The sequence below is a fragment of the Pseudophryne corroboree genome, chromosome 10, assembly GCF_028390025.1.
Source record: "Pseudophryne corroboree isolate aPseCor3 chromosome 10, aPseCor3.hap2, whole genome shotgun sequence".
NCBI lineage: Eukaryota > Metazoa > Chordata > Amphibia > Anura > Myobatrachidae > Pseudophryne > Pseudophryne corroboree.
This window is the reverse complement of record NC_086453.1, coordinates 77,015,039-77,043,037: the sequence shown is the minus strand read 5'-3', so window position 1 is coordinate 77,043,037 and position 27,999 is coordinate 77,015,039. Positions and strand designations below refer to the sequence as shown.

At 43.5% G+C, this 27,999-nt stretch overlaps 1 protein-coding gene across 2 annotated transcripts in view; it reads right to left on the bottom strand.

Annotated features, from left to right (window-relative positions):
* The window catches only part of LOC134966062 (carcinoembryonic antigen-related cell adhesion molecule 1-like), a 78,865-nt gene that overhangs the window by 7,380 nt on the left and 43,486 nt on the right, over positions 1–27,999 (bottom strand). The window contains exons 8-11 of one of the 2 annotated variants that reach the window (XM_063942527.1): positions 23,056–23,181; positions 10,687–10,711; positions 7,338–7,363; positions 168–209 (exon numbers count right to left, since the gene is read on the bottom strand). In XM_063942527.1, coding sequence (XP_063798597.1) covers positions 168–209; positions 7,338–7,363; positions 10,687–10,711; positions 23,056–23,181 — 219 coding nt within the window. The remainder of the gene's footprint in view (positions 1–167; positions 210–7,337; positions 7,364–10,686; positions 10,712–23,055; positions 23,182–27,999) is intronic. The other variant, XR_010188578.1, reaches the window with a different exon arrangement.

Sequence of the window (27,999 nt, the reverse complement as noted above, 5' to 3'; positions counted from 1 at the left end):
TAAAGTTTCTGGCCTCATAGCTTGGCACCCTCTATAGCTACACCCATGACTTGGAATGTGTATGGTGAAGGAGTAAATGCCATTTGCCATTCTTTCCCCTTGTAGCAGAAACATTTCTATATTTATATAACTCTAGCTAACTGAATAAGTATCGTCAATAACCTTACCTCCATTCTCTTTGTTGAATTTTACAGATGGAAGCTTTGCTCCTGTAAAACAAATATCTGTGATCAGAAACAAGTATAAAGACAAAGTGGACTTGCTGCCAAAGCAGAAATAACTGAGGAGCATCCAGGAGACCGGAAACGTGATCAGAAAAAACAGAAGTAATATATGAATTTGCTCTGTGTTATGGTCAGGGAATACAGAGTTTGATTAAATGCATAGAGCACTGTGGCTTATAGTGAAGCAGAAATGTGGTGTAATCTTATTACAAATCTCAGATTATTTTACCAGTTTAAGACCCACATACTGAAATTAGCATAAACAATATTCTGGATCTGATTTATAGTGGGACTTGAGCCCTGGCACAAGTTTTGAGCAGATGATAATAGACACAGGCATGTTTGAATGGGAAAATCACACCCATTGATGAAAATTAAATGAAAGTACTGAAATTGTGATTTAAAAGCAAGATTACTTTATTATGAATACTCATTTTACAAAATAAAGTATATTTACTAATCTGTTTCGGAAGAGGGATGGTTGCTTGTATGTGTATTAGTGTTGTTTATAAAAAATAAAATACATATGCTTCTGGTTTGATTAGCATCTTATATGCTGCAAAATACTTGGGTACTTATCTGCGCTCTCAGGCCCATTTACTGTAACGTGTATACCAGGCATGTCCAAACTGCGGCCCTCCAGCTGTTGTGAAACTACATATCCCAGCATGCACTGACACAGTTTTGCTGTCAGAGAATGCTAAAGCTGTGTCAGGGCATGCTGGGATGTGTAGTTTCACAACAGCTGGAGGGACGCAGTTTGGACATGCCTGGTGTATACAGTGCATATTGCAATTTTTAGCAACTTTCTTACTCACAGTCCTACCACCCAAGCAGTGATGAGACAGAAACATGATCCAAAAACAAATCCAGTATTCAGCACACAGCTATCACTAGTAAGCAAAGGAATTTCTAAGCATGGTCAATAAGCAAGCCAGGTCCGTACACATAATTCAATACAGGAGAGTGATCAAAAGGAAAGCCAGAGGTCAAAGCAGATGTATCATTCCAATGTTTATGGGTTATGCGCAAAGCAGGTTGACAAAACAATCACCTAGCACTGACTAACAGGCAGGGTCTCACTATAAGTGTTAGGCATGTGGTTCCAGGCACCACTCGTTAGTCTGCAGGTTATGTGTAGAGCAATTTTACACCACAATAGGAGCTGTAGAACCATCTCAGCCAACGGCCTGTACTCCGGATCATCTGACAGACATATTGAGAGCCCATTTGTAGCACAAATTCTGAATCAGCCCATAGGTAGCACAAAACATATCACTGTGGTAGGCTTTCTGCATGTGGTTCTAAACTCATGGGCACTAAGTTAGGTTAAAAAAATTATAAAGTTTCTTTGTCTCTTTATTAGTTCCCTGGGTTTGAGTATCTAACTTTCTGAGAGTCCTCTACCAGATGGTAAGACTTGAAGCCATTGTATGAAACCATGCATGGGAAAGACACGTTCTAGACCAGGAGTATGCAAAATGTGGCACTACAGCAGCTGTAGAACTAAACTTACCAGCATGCACTGCCACAGTTATAGAATGCCCTAACACAGAAACCTTGTCAGTACATGCTGGCATGTGTTGCAGCGGCTGTTCTAGACAATACACAGTATGCTGTTAAATGTTTCAACAGTAGATTCAAACCAATTTCAAGTGGAATTCCAATTCTATCACCTACAGTACTTGTGAATCAAAATTACAACTCTTAATGTAAAGTGTTATACTGAGCAAATAACCCTGAATTGTTTAAAGTGGAGATAGTGGCGCTCCATGACAGATGTTTAGACCAAAATGTGGATGCCCTCTGCATTGGTACATTAATACATAGGTAGCAAAGAGCCCCTCCTAATAATTAAAGTTCAAAATATTTCACAATATCTGAGGGGGTGCTACCATTGACAACTAATTATATACAACAGACAAAAAGAGAGAAAAGAGAGAAAGCATTATCCATACTGTACATGGTGCACAAAAATGCAAAGTATATTAATAATGAACTTTTATTAATATTTAGAAAAATGTATATCTATGAACATCAGCTAAATATTAAAAATGCAAAGGAAGAAAGTGAAGAAAGTATGAAAAGTGATTAATATCTCTTTTGACACAACTGTGTGTCTATTAATTCCTCTAATTATAATGTAGTGCACTGCGTACCATGCGCATGCGCATTTTTGCCTTAATCGCTCCGTTGCGAAAATCGGCAACGAGCGAACAACTCGGAATGACCCCCAATGTGTATTGACATTTGGGCTTGAAAGCATCATACAGTAGATTACAGAACAGAAATAGATTATGATATGAACCAGAAATTCAGGTGGCTTATACTTCTTGTATTTCACAAGCAAAGACAATGCCCCATTTTTAGTCTGACTGGTAGAATTGTCCATGTCATAAACAAATTATTGTACAGAGACAGTTTGGCCGGATTAATCCCTGGGGGGGGGGGGGGGGGGAGAGTTTAATACAAGGAGGCCCTGGGGAAGGGGGTGGGTGAGGGGTGTATATTACATTGTGAATACCTCCCTACATGACCCTATCCAGGAGGGACAAAATGCTTCTCTTTTATATGATATATATGTATATATATATAATTGGCATCACCTGTGTTGAACTATTCAATTAATAAGAAAGGTATTTCAACACAGAAGAGGAGGACACTTATGGCTCTCTCCCTCCCTCCTATGCCTCCTCTGGTTAGGAAGCGTTATTGGTGACTCATGAAACCTGATACTCCTGTGTCTCTTCCTGATCTGTATACTGTCCTTCTTGCATTCTGGCTGCCTGGTTCTGCTGTTGCAAAAGAGGGAGAGCTAGTGATGTCACAGCCAGGGGGCCCCCTGACAGAGGGGCTCAGGGTACAGTATTCCCTGCACCCCCTCCTTAATCTGGCTATGAAAGACAGGAATACAGTAGTACACGTATCACTGCATTCCCCTCTGTAACGGGCCAGTATTTATCTTTCTGCTTCTAATTCAGTGTCATCAGCAAATTATTACATGTACCGAGCAAAGTCCAGAGCTCACTGATGTGCAATGAAGGTTGTAAAATAAAATGTATCAACATTTTCCCCATGAACAATTTGTTTTACAGGTCCTTACAGACTGAATTTTTTTACTTTTTATTTCCTCTTCCTTATTTGATTCAAGTGTTTGTACAGATTTTCATAATGTGAAACATACTGTATCTTTATAACAAATAATAATGATGTTACTTTAAGTGTTGTTGCTCTTTTCTCCATTTTAGCATTTTCTCACCATAAATGGGACACAGAAGAAAACATAAATATACACATAACATATTCCTGGAGGGTTTCAAAAACAGTAACCCCTCATCTGAATTTGTGTCATTTGTGTTCAGTCTTTAATATGAGATACTGTTCAAAGTGGAAGAGCCGACATAGTGGAGAGACTCCCAGACGGGATCTGGTCTGAAGATCGACAGTGTCTAGGTCGACAATGTTTAGGTCAACCACTATAGGTCGACAGTCACTAGGTCGACATGTTTTCAAGGTGTAAAATGGGACACCTGCCTATGGGGATACCTGCCTGCCGCACTGTGTAAAATGGGGACACCTGCCTATGGGGATACCTACCTGCCGCACTGTGTAAAATGGGGACACTTGCCTATGGGGATACCTGCCTGCCGCACTGTGTAAAATGGGGGCACCTGCCTGCGTACTGTGTAAAATGGGGATATCTGCCTGCCGTACTGTGTAAAATGGGGATACCTGCCTGCCGCGCTGTGTAAAATGGGGACACCTGCCTGCCGCACTGTAATATGGGGACACTTGCCTGCTGTAATGTGTAAAAAGGGGACTTTTTTATTTTTATTTTTTTTCCCCTGTGGTGGGTGTGATGATATCAGACGAGGCCACGCCCACTTTAATGAGACCACGCCCATTTTAATCAGGCCACACACCCTTGTCGGGAGCGATATGAGGGGGGGCACGCATTTTTTTTTTTAGATCAATTGGGGGGGGGGGGGGCACATTTTTAAATCTCGCACTGGGAGCCAAATTGTCTAGAAACGGCCCTGCCAGAACCCTTGCTTATAGACCTTTATATGGGCTTGCATTCTATCTTATTCCGGTAGGGGAGCTGGGGCTAATTATTATGAAATTTTGAATATTCTGTAATTTTTTATTTTTAAAATGAGCATGACTTTTGTAAGTGTGAATACATTTTTTTTTTTACTTTGCTACACGACAATTTTTCTCCGACGTTACATTTTCTGGTATCCTGGGGAGTATTCAAAGGTGACCTGAACGTGACATCCAGAAAAGTAAAGCATTTAATACAGGCACTGGAAATTCCCTAGCAGTATGGCAATACAACTGGGGTGTCTGGAGGAGGAGTCTGCTCTTTCACCTTGAACAGTACAGTATGTTATATTAAAGATGGAGGTCCTCAGACTGAGCAGAATTGTTTCATGTTTTAAGTACCCTGCAGGATTTATGTCTCATTTACTCTGAGAAAACAACATAAATGGAAGAAAGAAAACCACTCAGCAGCTTACAGTAATAGAATTATTTTCATTCTATTTTTTTGTATTGTATGTTTACATGATTTGATGGTACTTGTGTTGGGATATTATTAGCTGCTTTGTGATTCGGGCGCAGTATTTTGCTTGTTTTCCATTGAACTGTACACTTACTTCAATACTACAGTAAACAAGCTTTGTTCAAGATAGATGGATATAATGAAATTACATAAGAAGTGGTGTAAAAGTGATAGTAGTTAGAACTTTAAAGGGATAATTGTACATTATAGTTATACTTGTGCATGTTGTGCTCAGAGTATGCCCAAAATGCTTACATTCCTTCCTTGTCATACACTTGCTGGACAAATAGGAATATTTGTGCAAAGCAAATGCACTGCTCTTATACCATATTGCAGCTTCAAGTGACCTTTGCTATCTGTCTAAAGCAGGCATGTCCAAACTGCGGCCCTCCAGCTGTTGAGAAACTACACATCCCAGCATGCCCAGACAGAGCTTTAGCATTCTCTGACAGCAAAACTGTGTCAGGGCATGCTGGGATTTGTAGTTTCACAACAGCTGGAGGGCCGCAGTTTGGACATGCCTGGTCTAAAGGGCTTATTTATCAAGCGGAGAACAGACTGGTAAGAGAGGCTGCATGTTATACCTCATCTGTACTTGGCAGCTTCTACTTTTAGCAACAATATAGTGCCCAGTTAAATGCAATGTATTTGTAACAACTGTAATGATTTAGGAGTACCCGTGACCAGGCGCTATGTGTGGCATTGCTAGTCATGTGACTCAGGAGTGCTATTCTTAGGCGATTACTTCCACACAAGCTGTCTGTATGTGTCTGCGGTCAGTGGCAACATTTCCTTGTCGTTTTACAACAATATCTATGTATTGCCACCAGCGGCGGCTGCAGTGCCAACCATGTAGTGCAGGGGAGAATCGCTTAGCCCATATAATCATACATGTTCTGATGTATTTAATATATGTGCTGGCCAGTTCCCCTGTGGATGGGCAGCACCCGGGACTCAGCATAAGGCATCACACTCCTTCTAAGCCCGCCCCCAGACTCCCATTGGCTAGTTTTAAACGAGTCTGGAGGCAGGCTTAGAAGAAGTGTGATGCCTTATGCTGAGTCCCAGGTGCTGCAAGGCACCTGATACACACAGTGTTGTTTATCCCCAAGGGAACCAGCCAGCATATATATTAGATCACAGGTTCTCAAACTCGGTCTTCAGGACCCCACACAAGGGGTAATTCCAAGTTGATCGCAGCAGGAATTCTGTTAGCAATTGGGCAAAACCATGTGCACTGCAGGGGAGGCAGATATAACATGTGCAGAGAGAGTTAGATTTGGGTGTGGTGTGTTCAATCTGCAATCTAATTTGCAGTGTAAAAATAAAGCAGCCAGTATTTACCCTGCACAGAAATAAAATAACCCACCCAAATCTAACTCTCTCTGCAAATGTTATATCTGCCACACCTGCAGTGCACATGGTTTTGCCCAGCTGCTAAAAAATTTCCTGCTGCGATCAACTTGGAATTACCCCCACAGTGCATGTTTTGCAGGTCTCCTCACAGAATCACAAGTGAAATAATTAGCTTCACATGTGGATCTTTTAAAATGTGTCAGTGAGTAATTAATACACCTGTGCACTTGCTGGGTTACGTGCAATACATGCACTGTGTGGGGTCCTGAGGACCGAGTTTGAGAACCACTGTATTAGATACATCAGAACATGCCTCTGGGCAACCCCCCCCCCCCCCACACACACCCCACCCCTACCCCCTCCACACACACATGCTCTGTTGTTAATATGGGGGGTCATTCCGAGTTATTCGCTCGTTATTTTTTTGTCGCAACGGAGCGATTAGTCGCTAATGCGCATGCGCAATGTCCGCAGTGCGACTGCGCCAAGTAAATTTGCTATGCAGTTAGGTATTTTACTCACGGCATTACGAGGTTTTTTCTTCGTTCTGGTGATCGTAATGTGATTGACAGGAAGTGGGTGTTTCTGGGCGGAAACAGGCCGTTTTATGGGAGTGTGCGAAAAAACGTTACCGTTTCTGGGAAAAACGCGGGAGTGGCTGGAGAAACGGGGGAGTGTCTGGGCGAACGCTGGGTGTTTGTGACGTCAAACCAGGAACGACAAGCACTGAACTGATCGCAGATGCCGAGTAAGTCTGGAGCTACTCAGAAACTGCTAAGAACTGTCTATTCGCAATTCTGCTAATCTTTCGTTCGCAATTTTGATAAGCTAAGATTCACTCCCAGTAGGCGGCGGCTTAGCGTGTGCAAAGCTGCTAAAAGCAGCTTGCGAGCGAACAACTCGGAATGACCCCCATGGTCCTAGTTCTAAAGATACTGTCTCAAATTTGTAGGATCTTCTTTAGCATCATCATCACTTATAAAACACTATACAAGAACACTCATGAATTACACAGTACTGAACACGATGCTGCATACAGACTTTTACTCTCCATTAAAAGGAGGACAAAGTACCATATTTTCTCTATACTTCTTCTAACTAATTTTGTTTTCAATACCTGCAAACACAAGCCCTTATATTCCGAAGGCACAGTGATTTTTAGTCATACACATGAAGCATTGCTTATACATTACCTGTCTGGTAATCAGGATCATTCATTCTGGGGAGAAAATAACAATCAGTTAAAGAAGCTAAGAAAACGAGTGTCACATGGTTGCACAGTGAATTAGTCATGCAATATTAAAAATGTTAAATTAATTGCGTGCACCTTTGTGCACCTGGCGTGCACCTTTTGCGGCATCCAATCCTGTGCTTTAATGCATGCTTCATTTTTAGTGTATTAGTGTTTATTGTGTTTTATAGGAATTATCCTTTTTGTGATAATCAGAACAATGGACTACAGTTGCGGCAAAGGATTCGTGACCACAAACGATCAAAGAATTAAATATAACACAGACAGACCCTTAGCTAATTTTTTTTTTTAAATAATAGAGACTCAATATTAAGTGGAGCTTTATCAGATCTTCTAAAGAGGACAAGCAGAGGTGTTACCTATAGCAGCCAATCAGATTCTAGGTATTATTAATTTACTACATTATTTAAAATGATAGATAAAATGTGATTGGTTGCTAAGGGGACCACTACTACTTGTTAATTTTAGAAAGTTTGATAAATCTCCCCATAAAGGGCATACTTATCAGATCTTGCATTTTAATGTGTCTACGATGATATTGCCCATAACCAAAAGGCTTGCAATAATCAACCTTCAAGTGCTGGGTCAGAGCTTGTGAGAGAGTCTTCTTCTGGTGAAATTTTTTTTTGCAAATTGATATTCTTTTAGGTTTCAGACCCAGCGAGTGTAACGTACATGTGCGGCTGTTGGCCTGCGCATGCGTCAGTATGGGCTGGCAATAATATAATATGCCCCTAAGAATCTTGAGGGATACATTAGAATATACTGTAAATCCATTATATAACAGCAGTGTCATTAAAGATTATAAAGGCTGGACATTCTGCAAATTGTCTCAGCAAAAATTAAATATATTTCTAGAGTATATTAATTCTGACATTAAGGATTGTATTTTGATTTACACTGAATGTGCAATGAGCATAGTACAAAATTGGCAAGTTCGAGGGTGGGTCAATAAGTAAGGTAACAAGACCTCTCACATGTGTAATGTTCTCTATTTCATTCTCATTTCCCACCAGGTCAGAGCAGGTGGACCACTGCTTCCCCTCAAGACCATTAGACTGTACCTCATGTCAGCCATACTGTCCCAACATTAGGTGTTAGATGGCGGATCTGCTGGAAACATGGTCATACAATGAGGTGTGTAGTGTGATCAGATTTCTGCGTCTGAAGAGCAAATTGTTACAAAGTTACATAGTTTCTGAGGTTGAAAAAAGACAATTTGTCCATTGAGTTCAACCTATTATTGGTCTCCTGCACTGTATTATTTTTAGGACAATTTTATCAGTTGTGAATGTTGGCCGTTATGTTTATTCCTCTTTTTTTTCTATAGTACGTGATCTACCCACTATAACCATGTATATCCTTATCCATTACTACTCTCTCAGGCAGGGAGTTACATATTGTACAGTGAAGCAACCTTTACGCCTCTGTGAGCGAAATCTCCTCTCCTCTAGCCTAAGTGGATGTCCATGCTTCCTCTGTATTGATCTTACCAAAAACAAATCCCCTGCTAGCTCTGTTTATTGTCCCCTTATATATTTGTAAATGTTAATCATGTCCCCTCTTAATCTCCTCTTTTCCAGTGTAAACATGCCTAGATTACCAAGCCTTTCCTCGTATTCTAGTGTCTCCATCCCCTTAATAAATTTGTTCGCCCATCTCTGAACCTTTTCAAGTACCAGGATATCCTTTTTGTAGTATGGTGCCCAAAATTGTGCACAGTATTCGAGATGTGGCCTTACAAGTGATTTATATAATGGGATTATAACACTCTCATCCCTTACATCAATTCCCCATTTTATGCATGCTAATACCTTGTTTGTCTTATTTGCTGCAATCCTACTTTGGGTACTACTGCTGAGTTTGTTATCTATATGAACACCTAAATCTTTTTCCAGTACAGATACCCATAGTTTTTAACCAATTTAGTATGTAGGTAGTATTTTTGTTCTTGCTACCAAAGTGCAATACTGTACACTTGTTTAAACCTCATTCTCCATTTTGCAGCCCATGCTTCTAATTTAAATAGGTAATTCTGAAGAGACTCAGTATCCCCCTCCGAATTTATAAGCTCACACAGTTTGGTATCGTCTGCAGAAATTGACCCCATGCTCTCTAGACCTACCTCTAGATCATTTATGAAAATGTTGAACAATAGTGGTCCAAGTGCAGACCCTTGTGGCATGCAACTTAGTACTTCAGTCCAATTTGAAGAAGTTCCATTTACCACTACTCGCTGCTCTCTTATCCAGAAAATTTTTAACCCAAGTGCATATTGTGCTCCCTAGCCCCACTATTTTTAAATTATAGTCTCATGTGCGGTACTGTATCGAAAGCTTTAGCAAAGTCTAACAAGATTACATCCACCTCCTTGCCCTGATCTAGGTTAGCACTAACTGTCTCATAAAAGCCTAATAAGTTTGTTTGACATGATCCTAGTAATAACCTTATTGGCTTCCAGGAACTTCTGTATCCTATCTGTTAAAATACCTTCCAGTACTTTCCCCACTATAGATGTAAGGCTTACTGGTCTATAATTACCCAGTTCAGATTTACTTCCCTTTTTGAATATCTACACAACTTCCACTATACGCCAGTGTTTGGGAACCAAGCCTGATGTAAGTGCGTCAATGAAAATCAAAGATTGCGGAGTTGCTAGTTCGGAGTATAGTTCCATGAGAACCCTCGGGTGAATTCCATCGGGCCCAGGTGACTTATTAATCTTAATTTGTTTTAATCATTCCATCAGGCCCAGGTGATTTATTAATCTTAATTTTTTAAATCAGTCGCAGACTACTTCCTCACTTAAACAAGAACTTAGCATTGGAACATTATACAAATATTCATCGCCAACTTTTAAAAGTGTACGGTGATAACGACATGTCACGGAAACAGGTTTGGTGCACTGACTATGATAACAGCAGGACAGACATTCAAGATGAGTAGTGATCCAGCCGGCCAAGCACGTCCACCACAGGCAATGACTGATAAGAGGCACAGTGTAATGGCAGATGATTAGCTTCCAATTTCCACCCATCTATCTCCCAGCACTTTCTTTTTGAAAGCTCCACATCCAACAAAGTGTCAGGAAACTCATTTTGGATTAACCATGGTAAAATAAAGGCCACAAGTACCATTAGACTATATTTAATATGTTCCTGCTATACAGTATGTATTACAGATCCAGAGAACACACACAGAAAGATGGCACGCTACAGTATATGTAACAAATAGACTTATTGTTTTCTCTGTATTAGAGAAGTGAGTCTGTTTGTACATAGCACACTTACCTTATGCTTTCCTTGTTTTGTTTTTCTGTATGATACAGAAAGGTTAATTAGTTGGACACGGGATTTGGAAACAAGAAGTTGGCGGAATAATAGATAAGAAACTATCCCTATTCAAAAGCTGGACAATTATTAACCTAAACAGTGACTAGTTATTATTATCCCCACAGATTCTATAGAAAAGTACTGTATAATGAAAGCCACCTATCTACTTTACATTTAAACCTCAGCACTACGGGGACAGGTATATAAAGCATTGGAGAGAGATAAAGTAGATAGAGGGATAAACTGCCAACCAAACAGCACATAACTGTCATTTTTCAAACACAGCCTGTAACGTGGCAGTTAGGAGCTGATTGGCTGATACTTTATTTCTCTCCACTTTCTCTCTCCCCAAGGCTTAATACATATGCCCCTATACTGCATATATACGTTTGTGCAATAATTAGTTTTATAGGTTTTTTATATCTACTTTTATATATTTTGTATATACTGTACTTTAATACTTTTTTATACTTCTTTTTTAAATAACTTGTGGGTGAGAAGCCCTATTATTACTAAATAACATAAAACTTCTACATAAAGACAATGATTGTATTAGCAGGAACATTGGGCGCTGGGCTGATGTACGGGAGTAGATAAATCTAATCATGTTTCCTAAACATGCAAATAAACATATTGTATGGGTAGTGAGCTAATTGTACGGGACAAGATAAAATTATTCTTGTTTTAAAAATATGCAAATGTATTGTATATTCAAGCTATAGGACAGAACAGGAAGGGAGCCTGGTGTAACAGGAAAATGAGTATTCCTGTATTCCCTGGCACTGTTCAAACACAACCTCTAGCCTAGGGTCAGAAGTCTCTCTCCTGGCCTCACATGATGCAGTGTATAGCTATGATTTATTAATAGATGGTGATGGGCTGGAGTAATAATAAAACAATAGCCACCACTCCTGGTGGATCCTCTGTCTTGTCTCCTAACCCTACCAGATTTGGGGGAGAGTGCTTATTACCACAACTCTGTATTGCTGTACAGATGAAATAGGGATTTTTGCAATGTGTGGAGAACTATAACATGGTTTCATGCATCCCAAGCTACTTGAAGCTAAACCAAAAAGATTCCCCACTTTACCCTTACAGTGCTCCATACGCTGCAATAAATGCTACTTTATATGTATGTATATCAAGCTAGAACCACTTCTTCCAGTCCTCAAATGTAATGTTTTTCTTGGGCCAGGGTCTTTCAGCTCCACAACCCCAAGATGGTTGTCATCATTACTAAATAAACCACTCACAACAATATGACCTATTGTTTATTCAGGACAACTAGTTTGTACTTCATTCTGGGTGATTAATAAGGTAAAACAGTCATAGTAATCTATTCCAGCCTATCCCAGAAGGTAGGCTTCACTATGAGTATGAATTATTGCAAGCAAGGCACTGTGAGATACAGATAACTAGCATAAAAGAGGAGATTGAGCTGTAACAAGGAGTCTTACCTATCACCAGGGGGTTTATTTCTTATAACAGCCCAATACTGCATAAGATATGGCTGGGGGACCCAAGTGAACATGGTACATGGAAGTTAGGTATATTCCCACGTTCCACTACATCAGGGCTGGCCAAACCAGTCCTCGAGAGCTACCAACAGTTCACATTTTCCAGGTCACCTAGCTGGTGCACAGGTGTAGTCATTACTAATTAAGATGTGCTGCATTCATTCCTAACTGACAGTTCTACAGATCTCCAGGAGGCCTGGAAAACATGAACTGTTGGTAGATCTCGAGGACCGGTTTGGCCAGCCATACACTACACTAAAAGGACAAGGCTACAGAGCCTTCAGGAGCAAAGTGTCCATGATGCATTCACCGCAGTTTATCAGGATGTCCCATAGCAGGTTCTGATTTTCACCTTTACTCACTGGTCATAGAAAATAATAATAATAATAATAATAATAATAATAATAATAATTAAAAAAAATCTACTTTCCGCAGGGCCTCTAGCAGTATAAGAGGTGATCAGGGACAATATACACTAGCAGGAATAATCTGTTGGTGAGTAATAGGACAACACAATACAACTACAGTAGGTTTGGGCAATCCTAGAGATCATCAGGATACCGTTTCCAGGTACCATATCTCAGGGTATTTATTTGTTTATAATTCCATTAAAAGTTCTCAACTTCATAAGCCATACCAGATGAAATATACAATTTGCCATTTGTAGGGTGCTATAAAGTTTAATCAGTTGCTCTGGTTGGGCTACTCTGTATTCTCTTCCATAACAAAAACCTGTCTTTTACCACCCTTAGACATTCCAGATATAGAGCCCTCCATCTATTTACAGATATCAGAGTACCCCAGAGCAGAGTACACAGTACCTACATCTCCAACACACTATAATGTGTAATAATATAACATCTTTTCCTTCTTCACTAGTTACGCTGGGTTTAGATAGTTTGCTCAGCTACAAGGAGTGCAAGCTATACATAAGGAGTTACTGTACAATTTGTAAATCAATGTAAATTAGCTTGGGAGATCTTTCTTACACTTTACATAAAATAAACAATTGTCACCACGTTAAAAAAAATAGGGGGGAATTCAATGGCCCACAGTAATTTACCACAGGCTAATTGATCCCCTGGAGCTACTCAATTAGCCCCCAAGGCAGCCTGACATTATCAGTTATCAGGGAATTTTTGGGGGGTCTGCTGGGGCCTCGAAAAAAATCCCTGATAAGTGCCCTGTTTTCACGGCCATGAATGGATAAGTCTGTGAACTAATTACGGATCCTATGTGTTTTCAAGTGAAAACAGGTAATTTGTCAGGTGCTAAAAATTGGCTCTGATTGGATTAGGCAAAAAAAAAATTGCGGTAAAGTCCCATTTTTAACAATTGAAAAATTACAGCGGACATTTGAATTGGCCCATAGTGTAATATATAGTGGGTGTGGATCATAGGGTCGACCACACTTAGGTCGACAATCATTAGGCTGACCGCTATTGGTCGACAGTGACTAGGTCGACACCTGAAATAGGTCGACATGGTCATTAGGTCGACATGAACAAGGTTGACATGGAAAAAGGTCAACAGGATTTTATTTTAAAAAATTGGTGTTGTTTTCTTCGTAAAGTGACCGGGAACCCCAATTAGTGCACCATGTCCCCTAGCATGGCGAGCAAGCTTTAGGCAAGGTGTTTTGCTGTGCTCGGCAAAGGTTACTATTCACAGTTGTAGTCCACGTGGATTGTAAAGTATGAAAAAGTTAAAAAAATAAAAAAAAAAGTGAAAAACTTATGTTGACCATTTTCCATGTCGACCTAGTAACCTAGTAACCATGTTCACCCAGTGTCGGACTGGGGCATGAAGGGCCCATTGGGGGAATGCAGTTATAGAGGCCAACAAAGGGTGTGTGGCCAGCCTCCACAGAGGCTTGAAATACACAATAGTCTAGTGCAGTGTAATGCAACATATCTACCATGTATAATACAAGTGCACAGTCTGGAACCTGATCCCTAGATGAAGGAGTGGGCCCTCAGGCAGTGGGGCCTACCGGTGGTTTCCCTGGTACCCCTGTGGGCCAGTCCGACCCTGTGTCGACCTAGTAACCATGTCGACCTATAGACCATGTCGACCTAATGCATGTCGACCAATATTGGTCGACCTAATGACTGTTGACCTACTGTAAGTGTGGTTGACCTAGAGGCCAGATACCTATATAGTAATAGACAAAAATGCGGCACTCTGGACTCAATGCAGTATAGCAACACGTCAACACTTTAATGTGCTTTTGTAAAGCAACAAAACATTTGATCTCTAACAGCCAGAGATTCTCACACAAGAAGCAGGTCTTCGTAGCGGCACATCAGCCAGTTCTCTGTCTGGAATAAGGAGTGTTGCGACATTCAGCAGCTGAGGACTCCTTTGCATACTGGGTGACCACCCTTATATGAAAATTAGATCTGGGACACTGATATATAAACTAGTAAAGATTATATACACCCAAAACTGATCCAATTGTTATTAACATTCTGAGACTTGTTGTTCCACAGGAGAGCACAATCAATCAGAGGGGCTGTTTGCTATATACAGTAAGGGTAATCCTTACATTTTATATGAGATATACAGTTTGGCGTTGTCAGCTGACTTTAATTTTATCATTTTATGGCTAGACAAATAATTGTGTACAATGCTGCTTTACTGATATATATTATTTATAATATTAATGAATTTCATTAAATTATAAAAATGATCTACCTTTCTACCCTACCAGTGTTGCAGATATATTTTTATATGTTATATACTTTTGTTTATAAGCATAGTTCTTTAGTATTCTTTTTTCATTACTTTATCTCTCACAATTTTTTCTCTTTCTCCAGCTTTGAAAAATGCCCCCTCAATGCTATAGGCATAGGGAAAGGATGCCACCATCTTCCACTTGATTCTAAAGGACAGAAAGACCCCTCCTCTCTGCTCCCAACATCAATACAGGGAGTGTTTTTTAACACTATCTTGGTTTGACACTGAATATATTGGGCAGGGATGGACACCCACATGAAGAATACTAGATAAAGTAGTTATTTCTTGTTATATGCTAGTTAATATTTTGCCAGACATCTGAAAGAGCTTTGGTGTTTCTATAAATAAGAATTTACTCACCGGTAATTCTATTTCTCGTAGTCCGTAGTGGATGCTGGGCACTCCGTAAGGACCATGGGGAATAGCGGGCTCCGAAGGAGGCTGGGCACTCTAGAAAGATCTTAGACTACCTGGTGTGCACTGGCTCCTCCCACTATGACCCTCCTCCAAGCCTCAGTTAGGTACTGTGCCCGGACGAGCGTACACAATAAGGAAGGATTTTGAATCCCGGGTAAGACTCATACCAGCCACACCAATCACACCGTACAACTCGTGATATGAAACACAGTTAACAGTATGAAACAATAGAGCCTCTCAACAGATGGCTCAACAATAACTATGTACAAGTATTGCAGATAAACCGCACTTGGGATGGGCGCCCAGCATCCACTACGGACTACGAGAAATAGAATTACCGGTGAGTAAATTCTTATTTTCTCTAACGTCCTAGTGGATGCTGGGAACTCCGTAAGGACCATGGGGATTATACCAAAGCTCCCAAACGGGCGGGAGAGTGCGGATGACTCTGCAGCACTGAATGAGAGAACTCAAGGTCCTCCTCAGCCAGGGTATCAAATTTGTAGAATTTTGCAAACGTGTTTGCCCCTGACCAAGTAGCTGCTCGGCAAAGTTGTAAAGCCGAGACCTCTCGGGCAGCCGCCCAAGATGAGCCCATCTTCCTTGTGGAATGGGCATCGACAGATTTTGGCTGTGGCAGGCCTGCCACAGTATGTGCAAGCTGAATTGTACTACAAATCCAACGAGCAATAGTCTGCTTAGAAGCAGGAGCACCCAGCTTGTTAGGTGCATATAGGATAAACAGCGAGTCAGATTTTCTGACTCTAGCCGTTCTGGAAACATATATTTTCAGTGCCCTGACAACGTCTAGCAACTTGGAGTCCTCCAAGTCCCTAGTAGCCTAGGCACCACAATAGGCTGGTTCAGGTGAAACGCTGACACCACCTTTGGGAGAAACTGGGGACGAGTCCTCAATTCTGCCCTATCCATATGGAAAATCAAATAAGGGCTTTTACAAGACAAAGCCGCCAACTTTGATACTCGCCTGGCAGAAGCCAAGGCCAATAACATAACCACCTTCCACGTGAGATATTTCAGATCCACGGTTTTTAGTGGTTCAAACCAATGTGATTTTAAGAAACTCAACACCACGTTGAGATCCCAAGGTGCCACAGGAGGCACAAACGGGGGCTGACTCTGCAGCACTCCTTTTATAAATGTCTGAACTTCAGGTACTGAAGCTAGTTCTTTTTGAAAGAAAATCGACAGAGCCGAGATCTGTACCTTAATGGAACCCAATTTAAGGCCCATAGTCACTCCTGCTTGCAGGAAATGCAGAAATCGACCTAGTTGAAATTCCTCTGTTGGGGCCCTTTCGGCCTCACACCATGCAACATATTTTCGCCATATGCGGTGATAATGAGTTGCTGTAACCTCTTTCCTGGCTTTAGTAAGCGTAGGAATGACTTCCTCCGGAATGCCCTTTTCCTTCAGGATCCGGCGATCAACCGCCATGCCGACAAACGCAGCCGCGGTAAGTCTTGGAACAGACAGGGCCCCTGCTGCCGCAGGTCCTGTCTGAGTGGCAGAGGCCATGGGTCCTCTGATATAAATTCTTGAAGTTCTGGGTACCAAGCTCTTCTTGGCCATCCACGAGTATCGTTCTTACTCCTCGCCTTCTTATTATTCTCAGTACCTTTGGTATGAGAGGCAGAGGGGAGAACACATAAACCGACTGGTACACCCACGGTGTTACCAGAGCGTCCATAGCTATCGCCTGAGGGTCCCTTGACCCGGTGCAATATCTTTTATAGCTTTTTGTTGAGGCGGGACGCCATCATGTCCACCTGTGGCCTTTCCCAATGGTGTACAATCCTATTGGAAGACTTCTGGAGGAAGTCCCCATTCTCCCGGGTGGAGGTCGTGTCTGTTGAGAAGATCTGCTTCCCAGTTGTCCACTCCGGGAATGAACACTGCTGACAGTGCTAACACATGATTTTCCGCCTATCGGAGAATCCTTGTGGCTTCTGCCATCGCCATCCTGCTTCTTGTGCCGCCCTGTTGGTTTACATGGGCGACTGCCGTGATGTTGTCTGATTGGATCAGTACCGGCTGGTTTTGAAGCAGAGGCCTTGCCGGCCTCAGGGCATTGTAAATGGCCCTCAGGTCCAGAATATTTATGTGTAGGGAAATAACCTGACTTGACCAAAGTCCCTGGAAATTTCTTCCCTGTGTGACTGCCTCCCAGCCTCAAAGGCTGGAATCCATGGTCCCTAGGACCTAGTCCTGTATGCCGAACCTGCGGCCCTCTTGAAGATGGGCACTCTGCAGCCACCACAGTAGAGATACCCTGGTCCTTGGAGACAGGGTTATCAGCCTATGCATCGGAAGATGCGATCCGGACCACTTGTCCAACAGGTCCCTCTGAAAAGTTCTTGTATGGAACCTGCCTAATGGGATTGCTTCGTAGGAAGCTACCATTTTTCCCAGGACTCGCGTGCAATGATGCACCGCTACCTATTTTGGCTTCAGGAGGTCTCTGACTAGAGATGACAACTCCTTGGCTTTCTCCTCCGGGAGAAACACTATTTCTGGTTTATGTCCAGAACCATCCCCAGGAACAGTAGACGTGTCATAGGAACCAGCTGTGACTTTGGACTGTTTAGAATCCAACCATGCTGTTGTAGCACTTTCCAAAATAGTGCTACCCCGACTACCAACTGCTCCTTGGACCTCGCCCTTATAACGAGATTGTCCAAGTACGGGATAATTACAACTCCCTTTTTTTTGAAGGAGTATCAACATTTCGGCCATTACCTTGATAAAACACCCTCGGTGCCATGTACAGTCCAAATGGCAGTGTCTGGACTTGGTAATGGTAATCCTGTACCACAAATCTGAGGTACTCCTGGCGAGGATGGTAAATGGGGATATGCAGGTAAGCATCCTTGATGTCCCAGGATACCATGTAATCCCCCTCGTCCAGGCTTGGAATAACCGCCCTGAGCGATTCCATCTTGAACTTGAATTTTTGTGTTCAAGGATTTTAAATATAAAATGGGTCACACCGAACCATGCGGTTTCGGTACCCCAACCCGTGTGGAATAGTAACCCCGTCCTTGTTGAAGTAGGGGCACCTTGAGTATTACCTGCTGGGAATACCGCTTATTAATTGCCTCTAGCACAGCCTCCCTGCCTGAGGGAGTTGTCAGCAAGGCATATTTTAGGAAACGGCTGGGGGGAGACATCTCGAATTCCAGCTTGTACCCCTGAAATACTACTTGAAAGAAACAGGGATCCACCTGTGAGCGAGCCCTCTAATTGCTGAAATTTTTGAGACGGCCCCCCACCGTACCTGGCTACACCTGTGGAGCACCCGCGTCATGGTGTGGCCTCACAGGAGGCGGGGGAAGAATCTTGATTCTGGGAACAGGCTGACTGGTGCAGCTTTTTTCCCTCTACCCATGTCTCTGTACAGAAAGGAAGCGCCATTTGACCCGCTTGCTTTTCTGAAGCCGAAAGGACTGTACCTTTGTCTGTGAGGAAACCTGAGGTAAAATTATTTCTTCCCAGCAGTTGCTGTGGATACGAGGTCCCAGAGACCATCCCCAAATAATTCCTCACCCTTATAAGGCTCTCTATGCGCTTTTTAAGTCAGCATCACCTGTCCAGTGACAGGTCTCTAATACCCTCCTGACAGAATGGACATTACATTTATTTTGGATGCCAGCCGGCAAAATATCCCTCTGTGCATCCCCCATATATAAGACGACGTCTTTAATATGTTTTTATGTTTGCCAACTAGTATCCCTGTTTGACAGGGTCACCGACCACGCTGCAGCAGCACTATCTGCAGGTCTCAGTCTAGTACCTGAGTGTGTAAATACAGACTTCAGGATAGCCTCCTGTTTTTTATCAACAGGTACCTATTAAAGTGGCCGTATCCTAAGACGGCAGTGCCACCTTTTTTGACAAACGTGTGAGCGCCTTATCCACCCTAGGGGATATCTCCCAGCGTAACTTATCCACCTGGCGGGAAAGGGTACGCCATCAGTAACTTTTTATAAATTACCAGTTTCTTAACGGAGGAACCCACGCTTTCACACACTTCATTTATTCATCTGATGGGGGAACAAAACACTGCCTGTTTTTTCTCCCCAAACCTAAAACCCATTTTTAGAGGTGCTTGGGTTAAAGTCAGAAATGTATAACACATTTTTTATTGCCGGGATCACGTCACGGATGTTCCTAGTGGATTGTGTATATGTCTCCACCTTGTCGACACTGGAGTCAGACTCCGTGTCGACATCTGTGTCTGCCATCTGAGAGAGCGGGCGTTTTTGAGCCCCTGATGGCCTTTGAGACGCCTGGGCAGGCGCGGGCTGCGAAGCCGGCTGTCCCACAGCTGTTACGTCATCCACCCTTTTATGTAAGGAGTTGACACTGTCGGTTAATACCTTTCACCTATCCATCCACTCTGGTGTCGGCCCCACAGGGGGCGACATCACATATATCGGCCTCTGTTCTGTCACCATATAAGCCTCCTCATTCAACATGTCGACACAGCCGTACCGACACACCGCAGACACACAGGGAATGCTCTAAACGAGGACAGGACCCACAAAAGCCCTTTGGGGGGACAGAGTAAGAGTATGCCAGCACACACCAGAGCGCTATATATATACAGGGACTAACTGAGTTATGTCCCTAATAGCTTTTATATAATATACTGTATACAGTGCCAATTTTAACGCCCCCCCTCTCTTTTCCCTCTTACTGTACTGTAGAATTGCAGGGAAGAGCCAGGGAGCTTCCTTCCAGCCGAGCTGTGAGGGAAAAATGGCGCCAGTGTGCTGAGGAGATAGGCTCCGCCCCTTTTTCGCGGCCTATTCTCCCGTTTTTTATGGAATTCTGGCAGGGGTATTTACCTCATATATAGCCCCTGGGGCCATATATTGAGGTATTTTAGCCAGCCAAGGTGTTTTTATTGCTGCCTCAGGGCGCCCCCCCCAGCGCCCTGCACCCTCAGTGACCGGAGTGTGAAGTGTGTGAGAGGAGCAATGGCGCACAGCTGCAGTGCTGTGCGCTACCTTGGTGAAGACAGAGTCTTCATGCCGCCGATTTTCCGGACCATCTTCTTGCTTCTGGCTCTGTAAGGGGGACGGCGGCGCGGCTCCGGGACCGAACATCAAGGCTGGGCCTGCGGTCGATCCCTCTGGAGCTAATGGTGTCCAGTAGCCTAAGAAGCCCAATCCGGCTGCAAGCAGGCGAGTTCGCTTCTTCTCCCCTTAGTCCCTCGCTGCAGTGAACCTGTTGCCAGCAGGTCTCACTGAAAATAACAAATTCTAAGACTATAACTTTCTAAGAGCTCAGGAGAGCCCCTAGTGTGCATCCAACCTCGGCCGGGCACGAAATCTAACTGAGGCTTGGAGGAGGGTCATAGTGGGAGGAGCCAGTGCACACCAGGTAGTCTAAGATCTTTCTAGAGTGCCCAGCCTCCTTCGGAGCCCGCTATTCCCCATGGTCCTTACGGAGTTCCCAGCATCCACTAGGACGTTAGAGAAATGGGTGAAATGTGTGCAGTGCACATGGGGACATGGGTCCAGGGTGTCCACACCACACAAGCTACACCCATGTTTTATTACTTACCTGTCCAAAGTCCCATGTTGGGTACTGCATCCACAGCAAAAATCACAGCCAAAGTGGCCGCCAAGCATGCTCAGTAGTGAAATTAGTCTCCAGAACATGCCAGGTGCCATGTTTCCGGAGACCTGCACATGCGCAATAGCCTACTGCACCGTGGAGAGAAGGGGGTCCACCAGGAGTCTGCACATGGGCCCCCTCCTCTGTTAAAACGCCCCTGTGAGAGTTTAGCAGTTCTGACAATAAAGTATGAATAGTTGCAAAGTGTTACAGTGAGTTAAATGTCAACATAAAAGAGTAATTGCATGAATACTGCCATGTTTACATTGTAAGGTTTCCAAACAAAATATTTAAAAACGTTACAAATACCAGGAAGGGCACAAAAGGACGTTTTATCAGCCTTGCTGGCACCACTTACAGATACTGAAGGCACAGGTAGGCTGGGGAAGTGAATGAAAAATTGTTTCACTTTTATAGGTAGGAGGTAAAAATTAAACAAATAAATAAATAAAAAAATAATTTTTATACTTTATCCCTCAAAAGAGGTGATAATAAATAGGGTACAAAGAACAGACACACAATGAAACGCTGCCATGACAAATTCTATATGCACTAGTTTTAGTGTAGCGTAAGAAAAAACAACTGTATAACTACACAAAGCAGAACATGCACAGTATAACCAGACATGGGGGGTAATTCAGAGTTGACCGCAGCTGCAAATTTGTTAGCAGTTGGGCAAATCCATGTGCACTGCAGGGGGGGCAGATATAACGTGCAGAGAGAGTAAGATTTGGGTAGGTTATATTGTTTCTGTGCAGAGTAAATACTGGCTGCTTTATTTTTACACTTTACACAATTTAGATTTTAGTTGACTTTGAACACACCCCACCCAAATCTAACACTCTCTGCACATGTTATATCTGTCCCCCCTGCAGTGCACATGGTTTTGCCCAACTGCTAACAAATATGCTGCTGCGATCAACTCAGAATTAAGCCCATGGTACACAGAAGTACAGGTATTTTAGTTTGTATCCAAAATCCCATTATTCACAGTGGACCTGATTAAGAGATGCAGCAGCTGCGAATGTGTATGCAGCAACAGTGCAATAATATGCAGATGCTGCAGCAGGCTGACCGGCACCTTTGGGAGCTCCAGCGGCTATGTACAGAGATGCAGCTTATTGAAGTTATTGAAGTTCTGACTAGTCCTATGGCTGTGCAGCATGGCTGCAGGAAGTGTATGGGATTGCAGGCTGAGACACGCCCTGAAGACAGTCACAATGAGGTGGTATTCATGTGACCGGCGGTCGGGAGACCGACAGTCACATGACCTCCCCCACCATCCCGACCCCTCACTATCCCGATGGTCGGCATGCCGACCAACAGGGACTATTTCCACTCGTGGGTGTCCACGACACCCATAGAGTGGGAATAGAACCCGTGCACCGAGCCCGCAGCGTGGCGAGCGCACCGAGCCCGCAAGGGGCTTGCTGCACTCACCCCTCCACGCCAGGATCCCGGCGTCGGTAAGCTGACCGGCGGTCTCCTGACCGCCGGTCATCCATACTACACCCGTCACAATGTACCTGCATTTTTGCTGCCACTCCCCACATCTTCTCCCAAACTAACCACTTTGCAAATAAAGCCTCTCTGCGACCCCACTGCAAGACCAGCATAGCACATACACAGTACGACTTAGACGCATGGACAGTCAGCCGATAAGTACTCAACTGTGTAAAAATTTGGTTTGTGTTCGTCTTTAACAGTGTTCCTAAATCCTGACAGGATGAAGAAGTACATAATTGCTGCTATTTGCTGGTGATGAATGGTCACAAAGTTCCCCTCCAGCCGCCACTGTGAGGAGCGCTGTCGCTGATGAACACTTTAAATGGGGGGGGGGGGGAGGGGGTATTTGAGGTATTTTAGTATGTTTATAGTATTTGCGTAATCCTCCAAACTGGAGAAAAATAGATCCACAGGTTCTGCATAATAGATCCCATACCTGTACAACTATACCAGGTGCTAGCATGAGGAAATAAGGATATAGCATAAACAATACACATATACATACTTTTCTTGAATATGAAGAACAATATAACAAGGATTATGGTCACCCCGGCGAGCACGCCAATAACGATACCAGCTATGGCACCACCATCCAGTCCTTTCGATGCAAGAGAAGGAGGAGGAGGAGTTGCTGTAAAACAAACAGCACAAAAATAAGTCATGAAATTCTGTTCAGTTTTGTCAAAATAAATACAATAAAAAAAACTATCTATCCTGTGGAGCCTTTTAAACTCCAGATTAATGATATTGTTGAGAGATGTATCACTGAAACACTGAAATCAGTCTGCGTTCCTAGAAATGAATGCTTAAGAAATAAACACACCAGGGGGAGAACAGGGAAACAAAGCTTAATTAGCTTGAAGGGGTTATTAATGGTTCCGTTTTTATTTCCCTCTCTGTAATGCCTCCAGTACACATGTTGCAACTATTGCAATATTGTATTTATTGAATCTTGTGCTACAGTTGATACAAGTTACTAACCTATCTTGTTAGGGAAATGTGTTTTCTAAGGGGGCTGTGTATTAATAATCTTGGTACTGCCACAAGTATTAATAATCCATTTCATGGCAGATATTTGAATTCTTAGTGAAAATATATCCACAATGTGCTAAGGCTCCGGCCACACATAGCGGCCAAGTGGGTCAGGCTGAACGGGACCCGCTTGGCCGGTAGGGGGGATTTGTGTGCACATGGATCCCAGTGACACACGCGATTTCAATGGAGCACAGTGCGGCACAGCCGCACTGTGTGAACACATACATTGAAATGTATGTGTTCACAATGAAATCCCGCCGTCCTGTCATCCGCATGCTGCGGTCGGATACGGCGGCGACGGGACTGCCGCACATGTGTGGGCACCTGCATAGGCCCATGTGCAGTCTCCTTGCGGCCAAGCTTGGCTGCTATGTGTGGCCGTAGCCTAAAAGTACTGATAATTGCTGGTCCTGGAACTTCCCCAGCATTTTGGATGAGTTTTTCAAGTTTGTGAAAGACTCCTTGGGGGAAACTGATGCACACAGTAACAATGGACCTTATTTATTTTTGTAAGTAAAGCAAAGACGTACACAACTGGGCAAAACCATGTTGCACTGCAGGTGGGGCAGATGCAACATGTGCAGAGACCGTTAGATTTGGGTGGGGTGTGTTTAAACTGAAATCTAAATTGCAGTGTAAAAAGTTGTCCAGCACTTGTGGGCTACATACAAAAGCAGCCAGTATTTACCCTGCACAGAAACAATATAAATGTATTTGCTCCACTTGCGTATATTTTTTGCTCTATTTACAAACATGAATCAGGCCAAGTTTACGGAATCTGAGCCAGCACCAGGCAGAGAATGCGGAAGGGGAATCGGAAAATCTTTTCCTGCTTTTTCCAGTGATCACGGATCCAATTTCAGACAATCAAAATGGCCTCTAATTGGATAACCATCAGTCATTATCGCGATATCTGACTATTTTGATTGGCCAAAATCACTTCGGGGCTAATAGGACACTGCCCTATGGGCCTTATTCAGTAAGGCCCGCTAATGCGATGCGATCACATTATGCCGTCTTTATGCCCAGTGCAAATGCACACGTCCTGTTCTGCGCATGCGTGGGCTAGGAAATGTGATTGCATTGCATTGATGCGAACACCTCTGCCTTATTGACAGGCAGAGACGTTTGCGGGGTAGTCAGGGGTGACAACACAGCATTGTGGGGGCAGTGACTTGGCATTGCGGGACCATGGCAAAAGCAATAGGGGCGGGTTTGGGGTGGCCATGTGACATCACACGCTGCAATGAAGAGAATGGCGGGGCCCCGACTGCCTTCGCAATCAGGCTGCGTAGGCAGGGAGTTTCCCTTAATCAGCGATGCGATCGCAATTCAATTGCGATTGCACCACTGGCCGCCATTGGCATGCTAGGTGGCCTTTCCCTGTGCTGGGTGGCACTCAGCATGCGATCACAAGCAGTTGTAGTTTTGTTAATTTAGCAAAACTGCAACAGATGTTGAATGAGGGCCTATGGGGGTCATTCCGAGTTGTTCACTCGCTAGCAGTTTTTAGCAGTTGTGCGAATGCTAAGCCACCACCCTCTGGGAGTGTATTTTAGCTTAGCACAAGTGTGAACGAAAGGATCGCAGAGCGACTACAAAAAAAAATCATGCAGTTTTAGAGTAGTTCCAGACCAACTCAGCGCTTGCGATAACTTCAGACCATTCAGTTCCGGATTTGACATCACAAACACGCCCTGCGTTCGGCCAACCATGCCTGCATTTTTCCTGGCATGCCTGCGTTTTTTCGAACACTCCCTGAAAACGGTCAGTTGACACCCAGAAACGCCCCTTTCCTGTCAATCACTCTGCGGCTGCCATTGCGACTAAAAAGCGTCGCTAGACCTTGTGTAAAAATACATTGCCCGTTGTGAAAGTAAGTTGCGCGTGCACACTGCGCCGCATACACATGCGCAGAAGTGCCACATATTCACTTAATCGCTGCGCTGCGAACATTTTTCACTAGCGATCAACTCGGAATGCCCCCCCCCATGGGCCTAAATCAGAGTTGATCGCAGCAGCATATTTATTAGCATTTGGGCAAAACCATGTGCACTGCAAGGGGGGCCAGATATAACATGTGCAGAGAAGTTAGATTTGGGTGGGGTGTGTTCAAACTGAAATCTAAATTTCAGTGTAAAAATATAGCAGCCATTGGGGGTCATTCCGACCTGATCGCTCGCTGCAGTTTGTCACAGCGCAGCAATCGGGTCGGAACTGCGCATGGCAGCTTTTGTTACCTATCGATCACATCTGAGACAGAGGCGGTCGCTAGGCGGGAGGGGGCTGAACGCCGCCGTTTAGGGGGAGCGGTCCGGCCAACACAGCCACTGCGGCCAGCGGGAGCGACGAGCTACTCCCGGCCAGCCGCAGGAGCTGCGCTGGCCGGGAGTTACTCCTCAAATACAAAGGCATCGCCTCTGTGCGATGCTTTTGTATTTGTGCGGGGGGGCCGGCACTGACATGCGGGGCGGGCTAGCCCTGTGCTGGGCGTCCCCCGCATGTCTGAGTTTACGATCGTAGCTGTGCTAAATTTAGCACAGCTACGATCAACTCAGAATGACCCCCATTATTTACCCTGCACAGAAACAATATAACCCACCCAAATCTAACTCTCTCTGCACATGTTATATCTGCCCCCCCCTGCAGTGCACATGGTTTTGCCCAACTGCTAACAAATTTGCTGCTTCGATCAACTCTGAATTACCCCCTATGTCTCTTGTATGCTTATGTATAATCTTTTACTTTTATTTATATTTTGTTCTACTTCATTGATTAAATATTCATGAGATACTGTAGTTACTCCGCTTGTGCTCACTCTTTTGTGCTCTTCAAGTTTTTACGTCACTTTTGGGATTCAGCGTCCCATATCTTTTGAGAGAGCAGCAGCTGGTTTGAAATGGATATTTACAAAAAGGTCCTGGTTCCTGATTTTGCACTTTAGCTGGTAAACTCACATAATACCCCTTTCAGACATGTGACCCAGGAATTTGCTGAGTCTAGCAGCCGGCAAATTCCCGGGTCTCAGCTTCATGACCATAGTCAGGAGCATAGTTGAAGAGTCGGACAGTGTCGGACTGGGGTATGGAGGGCCCACCGGGAAAAATGTAAGGCAGAAGCATATTGGCTGGTACTTTATCTCTCACAATTTTATCTCTTTCTGAGCTTTGATAAAACCGCTCCTAAGGCTCTATTTATTATCAATGTACCATTGGCAAGTCGTGGGGACGTTAGCACATGTGCAAGCCAGAGAAACTGGGGGGATGGGGCACCACCGTCTATTTCGCCTCCGGGTGCCAGGCATGAACTTAGGCCCCAGTACAGTATGTATAATGTATAATTCAAATGCAGAAATGAAACGTGATCCTTAGGGGAAGAGGTGGGGCCCACCGGGGGTTAACCCTTGTACACCTTTTGGGCAAGTCCAACCCCGCACCTGGGACTTTGTACTGGGTTGCATCCTTTCACACATGCAGAAATCCCACATTGATGCACGTTCATGTGCAAAAACCTGGGTTTAGATGCATGTCTGAAAGAGACAACAGTCACATAATGTAAAATCTCATCCTGAAATAGAACATGTTACACAGTAACCAATGATTGCTTGTTAACAGCAAGTGATACAATCATTGATAGAGACTGCAGTGTCTTAGGAGATTTCACCTAATGACCCGATCAATAAGCTGGTTGCTATTGTCAAATGAAACACATTCAAGAGAGATTTTATTATTTGCTTTGGAAGATTACATCCTTCTACAAGCCACTAGGAGGTGAACAACAAATACTGTAATCTGATGTTCTAGCCCAATAGATGATAATATCCTAATAACTACACCCCTGTTACACCACGTACAGCGCACAGTTAGAACACAGCACACGTGTAATCCATGACTTACATTAATGTGCACATTGTAGTTGCTGACAAATCTCTATAGGAGCAACTTAAAAACCAATGATCACCTGTATATATATTTGCTAGAATGCTCCGCACTCATGTGTTTATATAGTTGCAGCTTGCTCCGGTGCATGTTCACCTTAAGTCATAATATAGTCCATAGAGAAGGATGGCACTTGTGGAGTCTATCAGCATGCACAAAGAAAGACACTGGGGTATATTTACTAAGGTCCCGATTTTGACCGAGATGCCGTTTTTTCTTCAAAGTGTCATTTCGGTAATTTACTAAGCAAATATCTCGGCAGTGATGAGGGCATTCGTAATATTTTGGAAGTCTTAGGAAAAAATCACGAATCAATACACCATCGGTCAAATACGCCTGCAATTTGGTAGAAATCGGTAATTTACTAAAAAGTGCAAATCACAAACACTGCCGACAATAGCCAAACACTGCAGTGCAGAAATACAATTTGTGAAAAAGTGCTAAAAAAAACAGACCTGCTTTTTTATCCCGTGTTT